At 32.6% G+C, this 19436-nt stretch overlaps 1 protein-coding gene across 9 annotated transcripts in view; it reads right to left on the bottom strand.

Moving 5' to 3' along the window:
• LOC145261241 (uncharacterized) overlaps positions 1–19436 on the bottom strand; it is a 576350-nt gene that overhangs the window by 33614 nt on the left and 523300 nt on the right. For all 9 annotated transcript variants that reach the window (XR_013864431.1, XM_080119616.1, XM_080119619.1 and 6 more), the window contains one exon: positions 3543–6112. Coding sequence is in view for 8 of the 9 variants with exons in the window: in XM_080119616.1 (XP_079975742.1) it covers positions 3543–6112 (2570 nt within the window). In the remaining variant the exon portion in view is untranslated. The remainder of the gene's footprint in view (positions 1–3542; positions 6113–19436) is intronic.

The following is a 19436-nucleotide window of genomic DNA, read 5'->3' as shown; positions in this document are numbered from 1 at the left end:
GTTGAAATGCAAACTGTTCATTTCAACTTGCCAACATATTTTCACTTCTTTCTGCATATGCGCAAATGCGATTCATTTCTCCAAATCATTTAATATTAAATCTTTCTTACCTAACTTTGGACAATCTCAGTCTTTTGTTTGTTTGGTTGGATTTTATGACATGTCAACCTTTTGGAACATTTTATACAGAGTAACTATGGGTTCAAGGGACCTTTACTCTAGCTGACATAAGTGATATGTTCTTTTGAAATTTTCAGTCTTCTGTGATTTGTACTTCCTGTGATTTGGTTTTTATTTTATAATTGGAACTGTATGATATGTTAACCTACAGGTTGATAATTTGTTTACAACAGGAAATAATCACACACACACACACACACATATATATATATAAGAGAAGCTGCAAATACCTTTAAAATGGTGTAATGGAAACATATTAAAGGTATTTGCAACTTCTCTTCCAATTTTCAGATTTTAATCATGTCAAATCACACTTTATTTTCTTTTGACAAATTGATTGCTGCTATTTCTTCTGATGAGTTAAGGAGTTAAGAGAATAATAGATACACTGATTGATATAATAATTAGGCAATTGATTTTGCGCTACGAAACAGATACTGTCAAGAATTGTAAAGGTCAATTGAATAAATTATAAGATGGTCAACATCATGAATTTTGGAATATAGTTTTTTGTCATTTATTTACTATATATATATATATATATATATATATATATTTATTAGTGCGGGGATGATTGATCGGAATCAGAAATCGGAACTTTTCAGGATATCGGAAAAAATTGTGCATATTTTCCGATGCCAAAAACGATTCTTTTGTGCTTTTTTTATAGAAGTAAAATCTTCCACTGTTGGTAGCAATAATAAAATAAATATTTATTGATTTTAAACTATCATTAAAACTAAAATCTACAGAAAACTCCCCCCTCATAAGCGTGTTCCTATGTTTGAGAAAATACACGCACATTTGTGTCTAACTGTATTCGTGAAAAAATAACGTTCTAGGTAAAAATTTAGAGATTTATACAGAATTGGAATCGGTAACTGTATCAGAATTGTCCCATCACTAATATATATATATATATATATATATATATATATATATATATATATATATATATATATTAATTTAAATAAAATAGCCATAGAAGAAGTTGAAAGAGTAGTTGAAATCTAGCATGTTTGTGAAAAGGGCATTTTGATAATTTTTTGTTTTAACTGAAACTGTATTATTTTAGCATTATCAGCATAGGATGTTTACTTTTTAAATGTTGAACTGTGGCATGAGATAATAAATAACATGAGAATCTTCCAGACAGAACTGCTATACTATAAATAGATTATTGTAGTTTATTCGAATTATTTGGATTCTTTTGACTACTGTTCTCATCTTCAGTGTCATTTTCACAACGTTTTGGTCAATGCAACTCTGACCTTCTTCAGGTATCTCTTGTTGAACTCCGGAATGTTTCTGCCGAATTCAAGAATTTGGACAGAATTTCAAACAGAACCCTTTATCTACTTCACGAAGATAGCATGCTCTTGTTCTGTCTGCCTGGATAGATGTCCTAAGTAATTTGCAATTTTATTTTTTGATCGCTCATACAGAGAATTGAACCTTCAACCTTCAGGAGAAAATCACTTTTACAATTGATTTTCCAAGTACTCTATCCACTGCGCCATAGATCCTTGCGGACAGTTCTAGTATGAATTTTAGAAAACCTATTTTATTTCTAGTTGTAAATATTACTTTTTATTACTAATTATTGCTATATATATATATATATATATATATATATATATATATAAAAGTGAAAGTGTCTGTCTGTGTACATTTCCCTACACAATAACTGTCAATTTTCAGTCTACAGACTCAAAATTTGATATACAGGGTACTGAGATTAGGGAAAATCTTTGTATTCTATTTTTGGACAGAAATTTAACCTCTGAGAACTCTACCAAACTCCTCTGCTAATTTTGGGTATAAACAATTGAAATTTTAGATATAGGTTCCTTGGACATGGATCTAACTTAATAACTTGATTTGAGCCCAAAACAATAAATCTTTAGGGGTCAAAGTTAAAAAAATTTGACTTCTGCTGTCTCTACCAAATTACTCAGACAATTTCTGGTCTAAACATTTGAAATTTTACATAAAGAGTATTCAGAGATAGGGCAAACTTTTTAATCGGTTTGGGTTGAAAATTTGAGCTACCAATATATAAATGTATGTATGTTTGCATGTCTGCCTAAAACTTTCGATAGAGGCAACGGATTTTCACAAGATCAGTACCATTTTAAAGCTCGACCCTTCAGACGACAAATACCAAAAAATTGGCTAAAAACATTAATTTCTTCACCCTCAACTGGGCACTTTTCTACAGGGAGGGGTCGCTTTTTCCGACGATATTTTCGAAAGTCATCCCCGCTTTTCGATTGTCTAGCCTTAATTTAAACGTACGTCACTTCTGGTTTGGTGGTGGTCATAACAGCAAAGATGTCACTTTTTTTTTTCACGTTCTTTTCCTCCTTCGCGGTACGGGTTCGAACCTGCCTTTCTACTACTTTTTTTTTTTTTTTTTTACTCAACACACACCCCAAACACCCGGGCAACGCCGGGCACCCATGCTAGTATATATAATTATTTCCAGTCAAGCAATGTCGCAGTCCACAAGTGCCATGAGAGCCAACAAACTGGAAGTTCACGACTTGAGTTTTACCTTCATTTGGGCTCATCGTCTTGAACAAGGGGTGTGTAAAATTCCTACTTTCGCCTTGGGTTCTCATTGGTTGGATGACCACACCCCTTGTTCAAGGCGAAGTAGGTTCATTCCGTAGTTGAGTTGCGCCACAGTTTGCTTTATTTGTATTAGTTAATAAGACTTTCTTGTCTGTGGTGCGATTGCTCAAATGGCAGAGTAATCACCTTGCATGCAAGAGACTAAGGTTTCGAATCCCAAGTTCAGATGCGTTCATCTAATAAGCCCAAATGAGGGCAAAACTCGAGTTTTGAATTTCCAGTTTTTTGGCTGTCGTGGTTCTTGTGAGCTGCAATGTTGCTTGACTGTGGAAATAATTATCTCTCATATTCTGAAAATATATATATATATATATATATATATATATATATATATATATATATTACTGTTTTAGATACATCTAAAGAAATTTGGAAGTTACATCGACCTAAACATTGTGAAATGACACTCAAAATGAGAATAGTAGTCTGAAGAATCCAAATAATACGTATAATAAATCCTCATCTCAAAAATTCAGAAACGTAATTTTAGTTTATATACAAAACTAAATATCTGGAAAAGTTTACTTGATGACGAAAATATAATACTAAGAACAAAATTGTCACAATTTTCATGTTTTTTTTTTGTCTCTCCCCCTTTCCCCAGTTATATCTTCTGTCATCACGCACATATATATGCAGCATAAGTTAAAATATGTGTGTGTATGTGCATGTGTATATGTATGTGTGTAAATGAGTTAGTAAACAGCATGATTAGTCTTACATACCTAAGAGATGAAGGCTCATCATCACTGTGGTAACTCCCCGGCGGGGATGGAGACGGTAGCCTCAGCTCCCCACTCACTCTAGAACTTCGGTCGGATGAATTGAGTTCCTGACCCATTATCTCAGCTTCCCATTCTTGTAAATTGGAATTTCTTGAGTGTCCACTCTGTGGACTAGATTCCGCCGGGCATTCGGTCAGCCACCTTGAGACCTCCTCGGCTTCAGTCTCGTTGAGATCGTTTCTCGTTCGAGACTCGTGAGGATGGACACCACTAGAATTGGAAGTATTTAAGTGTCTGCCAGGACTACCAAAACTGTTATCCGTCACACGTGTGTTGACATGAGAATGAGGAGCGTAAGGACTGTTTGAGGTTTTCACCTGAGTAGCAAAATGAGGGCCAGACGTACGCATGGGCTTGGCTGGCCCCGGAAGAGAAGTCTTTCGGTAATGTGGAGAATGAGATGTTTCTAGATCCCTAGGCAGGGCAGAATTTATCGGAACTGAATGCATGCTTGAATTTTCTTCCTTCTGTTTAGGGACTGAATTTATTAAATGGAGTTCTGGATCTTTGGAGAGGTTTGCAGGAGGTTTAATAAAATAGGGTTCAAAATCAATTACAGGATTATGTTTGGGTTCGTGGTCCCTCCAATGAGTTATTGAATGTGATGTATAATGTTGATCCCTTTGACGACTTGAAGGGATGGAATTCGATACTTGGTCTCTTCTTCGGCCAGAAGGAGCAGAAACTGGTTCTTGGTGGCTCCACCGATTATTAGGAGCACATGCATGGTATTCGTTTCTTCTTCGTCCCGCGGGAGGAATGCTACTATTAGATGCCATATTTCTTGAATGACCAGTCGTGTTTGAATGTATACTACAATGAGATCGTGCATCCCTAGAGTGTCCTGATGAGACCAAATGATGTTCCTGCTCCTTTGACCGACCAACAGAAACTGAATGTGGTTTAGGGTCTTCTGTTTGAACAGAAGAGACATAGTGTTGTTCCTGATCCCTTAATCTACCATAAGAAGGAGAATGCGAGTCTGGATTTCTGGAATGACCAATATGGGCTAAATGCCCTTCTTGATCCCTGGACTTTTGGACCGAGTGACCATCTTGATCCCGAGACCTGTGGGCCAAGTGACCATCTTGATCCCGAGACCTGTGGGCCGAGTGACCATCTTGATCCCGAGACCTGTGGGCCGAGTGACCATCTTGATCCCGAGACCTGTGGGCCGAGTGACCATCTTGATCCCGAGACCTGTGGGCCGAGTGACCATCTTGATCCCGAGACCTGTGGGATGAATACCCTTCTTGATCCTTAGACACCTGGCCCGAGTGACCATCTTGATCCCGAGACCTGTGGGCCAAGTGACCATCTTGATCCCGAGACCTATGGGCCGCATGACTGTCTTGATCCCGAGACCTGTTGGCCGAGTGACCGTCATGATCCCGAGACCTATGGGCCGAGTGACCGTCATGATCCCGAGACCTGTGGGCCGAGTGACCGTCTTGATCCCGAGACCTGTGGGCCAAGTGACCGTCTTGATCTCGAGACCTGTGGGATGAATACCCTTCTTGATCCTTAGACCCATGGCCCGAGTGTTCGTCTTGATCCCTGGATCTATGGGCCAAGTGTCCCTCTTGATCCCTTGTCCTGTGGACTGAATGTCCTTCTTGATCTCTGGACCTACAGTTCAAGAGGTCTTCTTGCTGTTCTCTAGACAGACATGGAGAAACAGGGGAGTTTTTATCCCTTAACTGAACAGAAGACAATGAATGTGATTCTTGGTCGTTAGGCTCAGTCAAAGAGACTGAATGGATTTCCTGATCTTTTTGCTGATATGAACCGGAATATGTCTCTTCATTCAACAACTGACCAGCAGAGACTGAATTTGATTCTTCATTTCTATAATGGTCAGAAAAGGATGGATGAGGTTCTTGCTCTCTTGAATGACCAAAGGAAAGAGAATTAACTTTTTGGTCCCTTAATCGGACAGGGGAGGCTGTTGATAATTCTTTGAGGTCATTTGTCTGATTATAAGGGACTGAATGTGGTTCCTTGTTCAACGACTGACCAGAAGACGTTTTACAGTCCTTTGGAAAACTGGAAGGAATAGAATTTGTAACTTTCTCATTTAATTTATCACAATGGACAGCAGATGATTTGAGGTCTTCTGAGTGACCAGGAGACATTAAATATGATTCATGATCCTTTGGTTGACCAGAAGGGACAGAGTGTCGGTCTTGGCCTTTCAAGCGGCTAGAGGATGCTGAACGCGGTTCACGGACTCTTGACCGGGCAGAAGGAACTGAATGGCGTTTTGGCTCTTGTGGGTATGCAGAAGAGATTGGACATTGTTCTTGATCCCTCAACTGAGCAGAAGGGATTTCTTGGTCCTTTGACCAGCTGGAAAGTGATGTGGGGGTGACCAAATGTGAATGATTATGTGGTGTGGTCGCATTGCCCTGCTGTACTCTGCTCAGAGAAGTTCCGGTTTCAGATGATGGTGAAGACTGCCTGGTTTGCATCTCAGCCATGCTTCGAGGTCGGATTCTTTCACCACTCATCTGCAATTAGCCAGAAGCCACTCGGTAATAGAAATACGGTTTTAGTAGCAATCACATACAATTGTTTTAGTAACACTGCTAGATTAAAGGCCAAGCCTCGTGAGGCTAGTTCCTTTTTGAGTCAATCATAAATTGAAATAAAAGAATGTTTAAAATATAATTTAATAAAAAATCTGTAGCGCTGAAAAAAAAAAAAAAAATGACGCTAAAAAAAAAATTTAGAAGGTGATGATCATTACTGAAGAGGAGTCATCTTCAAAAAGAAAGTAAATTGTGGTTAATTAAGCGTATTCTTCAAGGATGTCTTCTTTAGACAATGCTGCTGTGAAGAGGAATAAAATTTCTAACACGCAGGAAAGAAAGACTAATAATTAAATAAGCTTTATTTTGTTTATATATATATATATATATATATATACATATATATATATATATATATATATATATTAATTTAATAACATGTTTTTCAGGTAGATATAATGTGTTTAGCAAGAAAAACAAATTTTTTATGAAAGAAGTTGTGTTTGCAGTTTGTGGGAAACACCATGGACATGAGTTAGTTATTAGTATATAAAAGAATGACAATATCATAAGGAATTTTCAATAATTTCTAATTATATTATGTTTATCTACCAACATAATGTGTAATACACGATGGTAGGTGTTTATATTCTGAATTTTTGAGAATGGAGTCTCTTCATCAGAGGAGAAAAATGTCTGCAACTGTTCGATAAGGGGTTTTCTCCATCTGTTTTATTTATTTTTTTATTTTTTTCCGGAAGTTAGTGTCGCAGTTGAGGTGTCAAATAAATTCCCAGGATACAAGATATGGTGAATATTAAGTATTATTAAAAATTATTATAGGTTTTTTATTTTTTGTCATTATGTTCTTTACACAAACTCATGTCCACGATGTTTCCCACAAACTGCATTGTCATAACCTTCAAGCAATTTTTTTCACACTATGCACAATGCTTCAAGCAAACTACAACATTCCTTTCAAATTTTTTATGCATTTATATATAAATATATATGTATCGATCAAATACACGAGTTGCAACTTGGGAATTCTACAATAAAATAAACACTAGAGACCCCCCTCCCCAAAAAAACCCAGACCTTCAATAGTCTGTGTTTATGGTTAAAATAATTGTATATGTACACAAAGGTCATTTTAAAAGTAATGCATCCTAGCTTAAAAAAAACTCAAATACTAAAACGTTGAAGAGTTACAAAGATGGGAATGGTACCATTAAGACAAGCAACCTTTTGTGCTGCAAAATATATTTTTCTACATAGTAACCACTATTCTCAATGCCAGCCTCTTTTGATGTCAGGGTTGTAAAATTCCAGAGCACGTTTTGTCATTCAAATATGTCACCACTCTGAAATCAACAAACCCATCTCCTAACTGCACTGACATCAACTGTATTAGCTTTGCAAATGTTCAACAGGTGCCGGTGAATCTTAATTAGTTCTACTTTTTCTGCACGGAAAAAGTCAATCACGTATTTCCGCTTCTGATGCACATCCATAGTAGAGGTTGTTTTATTAGAATCTCACACCGCCAATATCTGCAACAGAGAGATGTTCAGTCATTATAAGAATGCAATTTGCAATTCCCTCTGGTTGATTCAGGTGAAAATAAAACATAGGAGGCATTACTTTTGGAACATCCCTCATAAGTATGTCCACATATTATGCTGCTGTTTTTTTATCTTAATGTTTGTGCAGATAATATCACTAAACAACTTATTTAGTCCATAGGGCTGGAGATAAACAAAGAATAATACAAAGAAAAAAAACATAAGATTCATTTTTTTTTTTTTCCACTTTGTGTTGAACTTTAATTATTCCCAGTCCTGTTGAGGAAATAAATTGTTTAATGATATTACTGGGACAAACATTAATATAAAAAACACGATAAAAATAAAAAGCATCATAAGAAATATACCGTTGGAAACAAATACGGATTTATAAAAGAATGGATTTTTCTGTTAAATACAATATATCTACTTGAAAAATGCGCTCAATAAATCAAATGTTAGACACACACACACATGCATGTATGTATGTGCATATATATGTGTGTATGTGCGTATATAGGTGTTATTTATGTGTGTATGTGCGTTTATAGGTGTTATTTATGCGTGTATGTATGTATGTGCATATATATGTGTGTATGTGTGTATATACGTATGTATGTGCATATATATGTGTGTATGTGCGTATATATGTATGTATATGCATACATATGTGTGTATGTGCATATATATATGTATATGCATGTGTGTGCATATATATATATATATGTATATGCATGTGTGTGTATATATATATATATATATATATATATATATATATATATATATTGCACAACTTGGATACGAGTATACATTTTGCTCATCATGATTGAACCAACCGAAGCTACAAAGTGTTTTAGGTGACCCACGAGGTGCAACTTCATGTCACCATTTGTGGCAAATATGTACTTGACATGCAGGTTCAGAAAGGCGTTGCAGCAGGCCGCCGGTACATCATTACGTGGAGTACTATATATATATATATATATATATATATATATATATATATATATATATATATATTCTTTGCTGCAATTTAATAATTGAAACAAATCACTTTGTATGGCTCAAACCACTGGTAATATGGAACATTTTTAAAACATCACCTAAAAATAAAAATACTGGCAGCAAAATATTTTAATAGATTTCCAATAGACTTAAGATTTATCTTCAACCTTCTTTTAGCAAAGAAAATGATTTTTTACATGCTACTGCAAATTTGGAGGTCATATCCGAAACATTTTCTTAATTTCAATATCAAAAGAGATGACATAACTTATCAATCATACAAGTAAAATTTTATTTCTTTTTCTGTATAAGTTTCTAGTCAGATTTTCAAAGTCATAAACTTGGCTTTTGACAACTCAATTTCCATTTGTTATTGTTACACCGTGTTATTGGTAATGTAATAACATACTTATCTACAATTTATCTAAAGAAAAAAAATGATCTAGCTTGGCCCAGACAACCACTAATATTAAATATTAAAAAAAAAAAACAAACAAAAAGAAAAAAAACATCAGTAAGTAGAATAACTATGTTTTTTAAACTGAAACATATCATAGGTGTTGTCTAGCTTAATACCTCAAGTTAAAGCTTGTGCAAACAAATAAAAATTCAAAACCAAAATGACTTCACTGCATCCTGGGCAACGCCATATAAGTACACCAAGCATATACTAAAAACAGTGTATGATAATTCAATCCAATTTTAATTCTTGAAGCCATCTAAGTAAAAATCAAACCTTGTATATGAAACATTTTTTTATAACTAATATGTGACAAAAATAAGCAACGGGAATAACTTATTTTTAATTAGGTAGGATTTGTCACCATTACGACTAAAAGTTTTATTGTTTTAAAAAAAAGTGCAAATAAAAATTAAAGACTAAAATAACATCGAAAGAGGTGACGTGACACATCAACCGTAAAGAGCATCTTCAATCAGAAGCATAACTTTAATAATATTAAGGGAGATAATGCATATTTTAAATTGTAGAATATTATAGGAGTTGTCTAGCTTATAACTAAAATTTTATTTTTTTGTACAAGTTTTAAAAATGTGCAAACAATAAAAATTTTAAAAATGACTTTATTTCAGCTTAGGCAGCAAGCACATTTTTTAAAAGTGCTTCTGTCCAAAAATAATTAAAAATGTGAGATTTGAGTTTATTGATCTGATAACAATGACACATATTTCCAATATATTTCTTAAAGAAAAATTCTTAAAAATTTATTTTTTTAAAATGGTTTATAGTCAGCGCATGTACTTTCTAACTTCCGGTATAGCGCTACCAAAAGCGGTGACAAGGCAAATCAGTTCCGTTGCCTTTTTTTCTCTCTCATGCCTATATACCTATGCATATACTCTTTTTTTTTTATGTTTTTCTTATCTTTCAATTTTTATTTAATAATCATTGAAAAGCTTTTTTTGGTCATATTTTAATTAAGAATTATTATAATTAGTTTTTCTTGATTTTTGTTTTTTTAAGAATTATTGAAAACGCTTTAAAATATTTTACAACTATTTTGGGAATATTATGTATTGGATATGTTTTTTTTTTTATTATGTTTTAAATGTTATTTTGATTTCAATAATTTTATTATATTTATTATATAAATATATTTTATATAAATATTTATTATATAAAGTATATAAATTCAAATAAAAAACTTTTAAAATTATTAAAAAAAAAAAAACAAATCATTTTTATAATTTCATAAACATATTTCTTATAAAATTTTAATAAAAAAAAATTATTTTTTACATTTTGTTATTAAAAGTGCAAATAAAAACTAATTGTGTTTTTATCTTTTCATAATTTAAAAATTTTTTATTGTATATTTTTCAATAATGCTCTTTTCTTATATTTTATTTCAATAAATCGCTTCACAATAGAAATACTAGAGAACAATAAAAGTGGATTTACTGATTTGACTTGTCACTGCTTCCGGAAGTTAAGTATGTTAACTTAAAATGTATTGATTTAACAAAAAAATAAAATAAAATAACCAAAACAAATAAGTTTTCTTTAAAAAAAAAAAAAAAAACTTTGCTGCGCAACACAAGATACGGACATAACTAAATTAAACATAAAAAAATTACTAAATAGAAAAACTACTCGCATGAAAGAGCAGATGATCATTTTTTTTACATGATGGAAATATATAATCATGAGAGGGGGACTTGTATAAATATCTGTACATCTACGAGGGGCATTCCAAAAGTAATGCCTCCTATTTTTTCTTCCCTCCAAATGGATCAGAAGGGATTGCAAAATGCATTCTTATGACGACAAAAACTTATGCATTCATGACCTGAAAGTTTCATCTCTCTGTTGCAGATATTCACAATATGAGACTCTAAGAAAGGAACCACTGTCATGGACATGTGTTAAAAGCAGCGATACGTCATTGAATTCCTCCATGCAGAAAAAGTTGAAGCAATCAACATTCACAGGCACCTGTTGAACGCTTACAAAACTGATGCAGTTAATGCAAGCACAGTTAGGAGATGAGTTTATCGATTTCAAAATGGTGACATAGATCCGAGTGAAAAGGCGCACTTTGGCTGTCCATGCACAGCCACCACCTCATTGTTGGTAAAGTGCATCGAGAATGTTGGTGACTATGTAGAAAAATAAATTCTGGAGCACAAAAGGTTGCTCGTTTTAATAGTACTACTCTCGTCTTCGTAGCTGTTCAAATTTTTTTGTTTTTGCTAAATATTTGTTAAACATAGGATGCATTATTTTTGGAACGACACTTGTAGATGACCATGCTATGTCCTTGTATGGCAAGCACAGAACACTCTCCTCCTACACATCCTTCGGGTTAGCTGGCACCAATTCGTCCCAAACGGCATCATACGTTTGTGTAGCAGGATACCATCCCTCAATCAGACCCGCTGATGGTTTGGTAACATTCTGCCAGCAACCAGATGCCACTATCAACCCAGCCCCACTCCAGGGTTGGAAGAAACAATGTGCTGGTCAGCTGAAAACCTGGCTCAGCACAGTGAAGCAAGATGTCGTCTGATCCTATGTTCTCGCCTCTACGGAGTGTGTTGCTGGAACTGCGAATGGCTGGTCCTGATATCGACCGAAGCTTCAAATCAACGTGCCTGAGCGGTGTCTATATGAGATGCAGAGAATTCAGTTGGAGAAGCCGGCTCAGCAGACCCATGGTGAACGCTGACAGCACAACATTATCATTAGTTATTATTGTTCTAGAGAACTTGCCGCTGAGAACAGATTGTTAATAAACACCTTTATTTGTCGTGCCAGGGGGTCATATATCAAAATGAAAGCTTTGCAACATTGAAAGTTTGGAGCACTGAAATTTCCAAACCACCGTTTATCATTGATTTTTTATTTTATTTCGGACTATTAGTCTCATCTTATCTTTTTATTGGTGCACAACGTTTCGGCCAACTTCCTCTGGCCTTCGTCAGGTGGTAACCGCGACGGATAGGAACTTCGAATCTCCTAACTGCATTCTCAGCCATCACTGCCATCCGTAGTTGTTGTCGTCTCACCACATTTTTTGACCAATTACCTCTGGCACGTTTATCATCTTTAACCAAATATGCATATCTGTATATATAACTCAATATATGTGTGCAATGTTTGTGTGTTCCTTATAAAAAGAAAGGTTAGAGAATCTACATAAAATCTACAAGTATCATCATCATCATCAAGTGGTACAAGCACTGACAGCTATGGCTCTCCATCCATCTCTCTCCCTCAAGGTATTTATGAATTCATTGTTGCTCATTTCCACAAAGTGAGGTGTTTTGATTCAGAACACTATTCACGCTGTTTCTTGAATAAAATGTCCAATGTATTGCCATAGCCTTCTTTGCGGTTGTACAGCCAGTAGGTTGCAGTTTCTTTCTGTCTGAACAATGTTCATACTGGACGATTGTCCTGACCATTGTACCCAAAGGTATCTTCTGCTCAGCACAACGAAATACGAAACCATGAATGGAATTTTTTCTGTATATTATCATATAATTTATTATGTTATTTCAGTATATTATTATATGAAATTTACTGAACAAGACAATGAAACTGTTCTCAAATTTTTGAGTGCACCCCTAAGGTGCTTTGAGGGCATAAACCTTTTAAAACTTAAAAAAAAATTTTTTTTTTTAAATCCTATTTTTATTAACTTTAAATCTTGCATATTAAATTTTTCTGAAGAAGACAATGGAGGTAGTCCAAAATTGCTTAACATCTAAACCGAAGAGAGCTGGGGTGGGTAGGAGGTTGAACCCTCTTGGCTCTTTCTTTGGTGAAATTTATACCATTTGTATAAAATTCTTGGTGCAAGACATTAGTGGTTTTGAATCTGTTTGATGAATATTTATGTGCTCCCATTTTGAAATAACCTATGGAGATAGAAAACCCTTAAAACTACAAACATGTATATCCGATTTTAATGGAATTTAAACCATATGAAATTAATTCAGAGCCATTTCCTACATTTCTGTTACCTATGACAATATAAGAGGACGAAATGGGTGGTGATGGTGGGAGGTGAAAAAAAAAAAAAACAAAGAAAATAATACAATGTCATGAACACAGCAAAAAAAAAAGTACATAATAGTGATCCGCATTTAATCCCGGGCAACGTCAGGTGTTCCTACTAGTATGAACATAGAAAGAAACCTCAAAAATGATCATTCAGATCAGAATCTGAAACAAAGTTGAATCAAATCAAACTTTGTACATAAAAAAGAACAGAAATGGAGAATATGAAAGTGCATACAATTTTGAATATCTCACAGCTTTCAATTTACCCTGACAAAACATCTTCTTTATTGATGATGCTGAGACGATTAATGTAGTCAATCATTGTCTAACTGGCTATGCGATTTGCAGCCCGTTTTTGTAACATGTTTAGAACATTTTTTTTTTTATGTTTGACTTTGATAAACTTTGTAAGAATAAGTGTGTGTGTGTATATATATATAATATATCTAAAAAAAAAGATCAATTCTTTAAAAGGAGACTTATCAAGATAATGCAAAGCTCAACAAATTGATTTGAAGCTATAAAAGAGTATCAATAAAGCTATACACCTCCTATGCTACACAGATATCAATTTAGTTCTCCCACCACCAAACAGTCTCAATATTTTATCTCTCACTTCACAATTATTTCGCCCCTAATATAACTATCGCTAGGCATCACATCCCTATTATAATACCTAGTATTTTCTCTTCTCTCCTGATGAGAAGCATTAGGCTTCGAAATACCATGGTATAAAGAGTTCTTACTCACGCTACACCCTTAATTACTGTATCACCCTTACTGAATAAATGAATAAATCTATGTCAAGGGTGTGAATTCCATATATTGTCATTTTCTTACTTCATTGATACTCCCCCCCTCTCACTATATATATATATATATATATATATATATATATATATATCCAACTGTTTCTTAATTACTTATCCTTTTTACCTTTCTTCCAACCACTGAGTGTTAAACTAATGATAGAACACAAAAAATGGTGACTGCTTCAAGTTTTTGAAAGAAATCTAAACATATGGTTGCTACAAAAAATATAGAAATGATATTAAAATTCTTCAAACCCTGTGGCTAAATTACACTTTTGTTTTGCACAAATCAAAAAATCTTTTCATTAAATTTTACCAAAAATCTGCTAAAAAAAAAAAAGAAAAAAAAAAAAAAAAAAAAAAATTTCTGCCTGGTAAAGTTTTTATTTACTCCTTCCGATCATGAAAAATTTCGCAAATACTGAAACATTAGATTTGGCCCCCAAATCAATCATAAGTTCTAATAATTGCATATAATATTATATGGCAGAATCATACAGTACTATATTACAGGGCTCTACATTGCAAGTGAAACAGTCGCATTTGCAAGTGATTTTTCAAGGTGGCGACTAGAAATAATGAAAGACTTATCTTTTGGCGATTGTATTTCTTTCAACAAAACTCTTGCAAAGTTCATTACTGAGTGAAAAATATCTTTTCAACTTTTTCTTAATAAAACGAACAAAGTTAAATTATTGAAACAATAAAAGGTTAACAGAACAATATACACTTTTTCTTTTTAATGAAGTCTGTTTAAAAAAATATCTGAAGAAATTAGAATGTTTATACCTTCAAGTATCAACATAAAATTTGTTGTATATTTAGAATTACACTTGTTAAAAAAGACACAGAAAAATCTTTATGATGTACATGCTCGTCACAAAATGAACATGTCATATTCTAAAAATCATGTGGGTTTCGCTAGTAACTTTTCTATTTGGCTAGTAAACGAAAATATTTAGTTGTCAAAAGGTCAACTAAAGATAAGTTGTTCGTAGAGCCATGTTTTATAATTATGTATAGATTATTTCAGTGTTGGTGATCGCAAGGTGTGACCACAGATTTTAAAGTTATATGTTTATACTCTAAAAGGACAATACAGTGTGTGTATATGTGTGTATACACGAGAGAAAAAGACTGAGTTGATGAGGGAGAAAGATGGTTGGCTTACAATATGAAGGTCATTCACAATATCAAAAATAATACATGCATGTGTGCATGCTTGACCTCTGTGATAGCCATAACAACAGCACATACAACGAAAAAAAAATGGCAAACAAAACTTACACTAAAAACAAACAAGGGAAATACATAGAAAAAAAAATATATATATATATACATGTACGTGAGTTTGGAATGCTGAAACAATAAAACAAGCAAGAAAAAAAAATATAATGGAATAATCCTGATGTTGCTGTTTTGCTAATGTTTAAATATATTTCTAGCAGCGTCTTCATGAAAAGATATACCCTGGGCCACATCATCTGTTATGATTGCGAGATCATAAAGGCTTTTTGGAGTTTTGCAACATCGTATCCTTTCATGCAGGCAACCGAGGTGCAAGCTACAAAAATGCACAACATTCTAACAGAAGTTTTTTTTTAAATTTATTTTATTTTAATGGCAGACAAAAATATCTAGAAATTTTCTGACAAATATTTTGTTCAATCAAAGACGAGCAAGATACACGGTAGCCTCTAGTTGATTACTATTTCAGTTTCAATAAACCAAAGGTTTATGCTTAGCCAAGTAACACACACACATATGAAGTCTATGTACATGCATTGTTTTAAAATGTGAATTCTAATGCACATTTCTTGAAGGTACAAGTGTCTTTATTACTGAATTATTCTTATAATCCAGGAAAACGTTATTAAATAACAAAATCCGTGTTATTCCATTATACATGCTAATTTTATTCTTTCAACTTTCTACACTGCTTGATCTTGTATCGATTTTTTTTTCAAAACACACACACACACACACACGTATATACATACACATATACACTGTACAAAATAAAACAAATATAAATATACAAATAAAGCATTTAGAAAATACATGTACAAAATAAAAACATAATTAAAAACAAATTAAAAATTTTAATGAAAATCAATTGAAACAATTTTTTGGGGGGAAAACAAGTTATAATTAAATATAAAACTTTACAAAAAATACTCTTAAATAGATAGAACAGTGGATCAAAAAAAGAAAAAATAAATTAGAGGAAAAGATACAGGGATAACAATAATGAAGAAAAAGAAAAAAAAAACGAAAACAGGAATAAGAGAAATAAAAATGGCTACAATTATAGTGTTTGTTTTAATGTATTTTTGAGAAGTCATTGTCATTTTAAAATGTTAAGGCTGCATTTTCTCTCAACCAGTAAAAGTATTTGGTCAGTTTACCATTATTTGCAGAATTCAAGTAATAAAATGAAATTTAGTTTACAAAAAGTTTGCACTAAAAAAAGTTAAATGCTTATATATATATATATATATATATATATGTATGTATGTATGTGTTATATATTATTGAAAATTTTTCAATATTTAAAACTATATTATAAACAAAGAAAACTTAATCTCAGGTCCTTCATTGGAAAACTATTTTGTTAATAAGTTAATATCTTGCAATCATTGTATTTGTTTGATTCCAAGAATTCACGCTAATCCTAATCTTATTTAATAAATTATCAGTTGTTTACTATGGAATACTGTTTCTAGGATTTAAAAACAAAATATGTTTATTTATACAAACATTATTAGCTACATATGTGCATATATGTTCCTCCAGTACCTTTTTGCAGAGAGACCACATGATCAGGCTAATTTTTATTTTTTAAAATCAAAATCTTTATTTTTTTAGCCTGATGATGTGGTCTCTTTCAAAAGAGGTACTGCAGAAACATATGTACATGTATAGCTAAAAATGTTAGTATAAATATACATATATATGAATTTATAACACAATGGTTGTTTTAATTGGCTGCAAAAGAACAATGACAGAAAAATAATTAAGAGAAAAGGAAAAATAGTTTAATCATAAAATTTGTATGAAATTGAAAAAAAAAAAAAAAGAAAAAAAAAAGTCACTTTTTATACGAATAAATGATAGGAAATGACAAAATAATTTTTAGCCTAGGACGCAAATTTGAAAATAATGAAAAAATAAAGTAAAGATTAAACGTTCATTTTGGACATATTAAAAAATTCCAGAGAAAAAAATAAAAAAAAATAAAAATAAAAACATTTTTATGCATCTGAAAAACATTCTGAATGGTTTTCACATTAGCGTAATCATTTCAATAGTTCGAAAATTGACTTCAGTCAAAATCGATAAAATCTCAAATATTACGACTGTTAAAAAAAAAGAAGAAGTTTATCTTCAATCTTTAAAAGTAATAGAAAATAAATTAAATTTTAGTCAACATTTCTTTTTAAATAAATACAAATTTTGTAAAAGTTTAGATATTTGTTACATTCAAACTTTAAAAATGAAATAATAACCAGAACATTTAATGAATTAAAATGTGAATTTATATTTAGATGAATATCCACATCTTGGTTATAGTCATATCGTGTTGACAACTATAATTCAGTCAGAAAAAAAAAATAAATAAATAAATAAAATGCCAACAACTCTTCACGGATTTACACTAAGCATGGGAAACTTACAAATAGAATACAGATCAATCCATCTGTGGAGATGTTTAAGGAAGATGACATTTTATTTTAAGGAAAAGAATCTTCTATAAAAGGTTTTTGAAAAGTCTTCAATAACCGTGCAAAGTATATATTAACTCAATTGTAATATGAAATCAGGACAAATGATGCTACAGCTATTGCTGGTTGTATAGCATGACTACTTCAGTCATTATTTGTGGTAGGGTTACGGTTAGGCTTATTTTCGTATAAAGTGTATAAAAATATTCTTAAGTTATAAAATGTTCTGGTAAGTTATAGTTATTAAAAAAAAGTTTCATTAAAAAAAATAACGACAGAATTAAAAAATCTAGAATGGAACATTTTTAGAAGAATCTAGAACATTCCAGGAAGAGAGAGAAAATATGCAAAATAGATACAACTAAAATCTATATAAGTAAGCTGCTTTTAAAGCAGTAACAGTTGATAAGATGCTGTTAACCCGATACAAACTGAATAAAATTCCTTTAACTAACTCTGGTCCGTTCCGGGATGAAAATCGAGCTGAAACAAACCCCCTTAAAAATCTACCAACTGTGACTTGGAAGAATCTGGAATGTTCGGTAAATAAGTTTTTTTTTAATGAACTTTAGTCAATGGCCAAAAACAATTTTTAATAATCTTATTTTAGAACTTTTCCATTACTAAAAATATCCGATTTGAAGTTTGTACTTTTTTATTTTATTTTTTTTTAATCTCTCTTACTTACCTAAAACTCCAACCTTATATTTCAAAGTCAATATCAGTATTAATAGTGTAAGGTATATTTTTGTGTGTATTATTTATATATTAATCATGTAAAAATTAAACGTTTTTTAGCTGTTTTTTTTTCATTTTTAATTTGTTGCGCGTTTTTAACCCCTACACTAATACATAACAATTGACTGACCCGATTGTCATGAAATGAATGACTTGCACAAAAGACTTATCTTTATGGAATGAATGCTTCTCTAGTCAGCAGAGATTTCCATGGAATGTGCTGAAAAGACATCAGCTACCAAGATTTAGCCGTAACTCGTCACACATGGAGAAATAATACATTTTTGTTGCACAATTTTTATTTCACAAAATGTCATTAGACAGATAAATCTACAGCAAATCATCACAGATGCATCTGCATTTCAAAATGGCCAAAAGTCATGACATTGCAATGAACATCTCGATATGCATAGCATTTCATCAAGATATTAATTTCATTCCGACAAAAAAGTTGTCATCACACTCGTATGTGTATGACAAGGACAAAGTCACAATTCGCCCAAGCACAGACTGTTATTGCCACATCTTCTAAAGGCCGGGGGTGGGGCGGAGAATGAAAAATTAACACCATTTAACATCTTCTATTTAGTTTTTTTTATGAGCCCAGACAATGCCGGGTAGCTCTGTTAGTCTTATATTAGATTTTGCCCATCCATTGCAAAATTTGTCTTGTTTTAAAATATCAAAGATCTTGTTTTAAAAATGAAGAAAGTTGCATCGATAATAAATAATACCCCCCCCCCCCCAAAAAAAAAAAAACTGGATGTTATGACCGGAAAGTGAAACGGAACCCTTGAGATCTCTAGTCTAATGTTCTACTAACTGACCTATTTAGCTTTTCTCATAAATAGAGCTTAAAACATTACCTTAACAAAATAATTATAGCTTTCGACGTGACATCATAGATTTTGCACGCATATGGTGATACCG

Source organism: Euprymna scolopes, chromosome 37 (assembly GCF_053919585.1).
Source record: "Euprymna scolopes isolate OS-2025 chromosome 37, ASM5391958v1, whole genome shotgun sequence".
In the NCBI taxonomy this organism is placed as follows: Eukaryota; Metazoa; Mollusca; class Cephalopoda; order Sepiida; family Sepiolidae; genus Euprymna; species Euprymna scolopes.
Note: the sequence above shows the minus strand (reverse complement) of the source record. Positions and strands in the feature narration are given on the sequence as shown.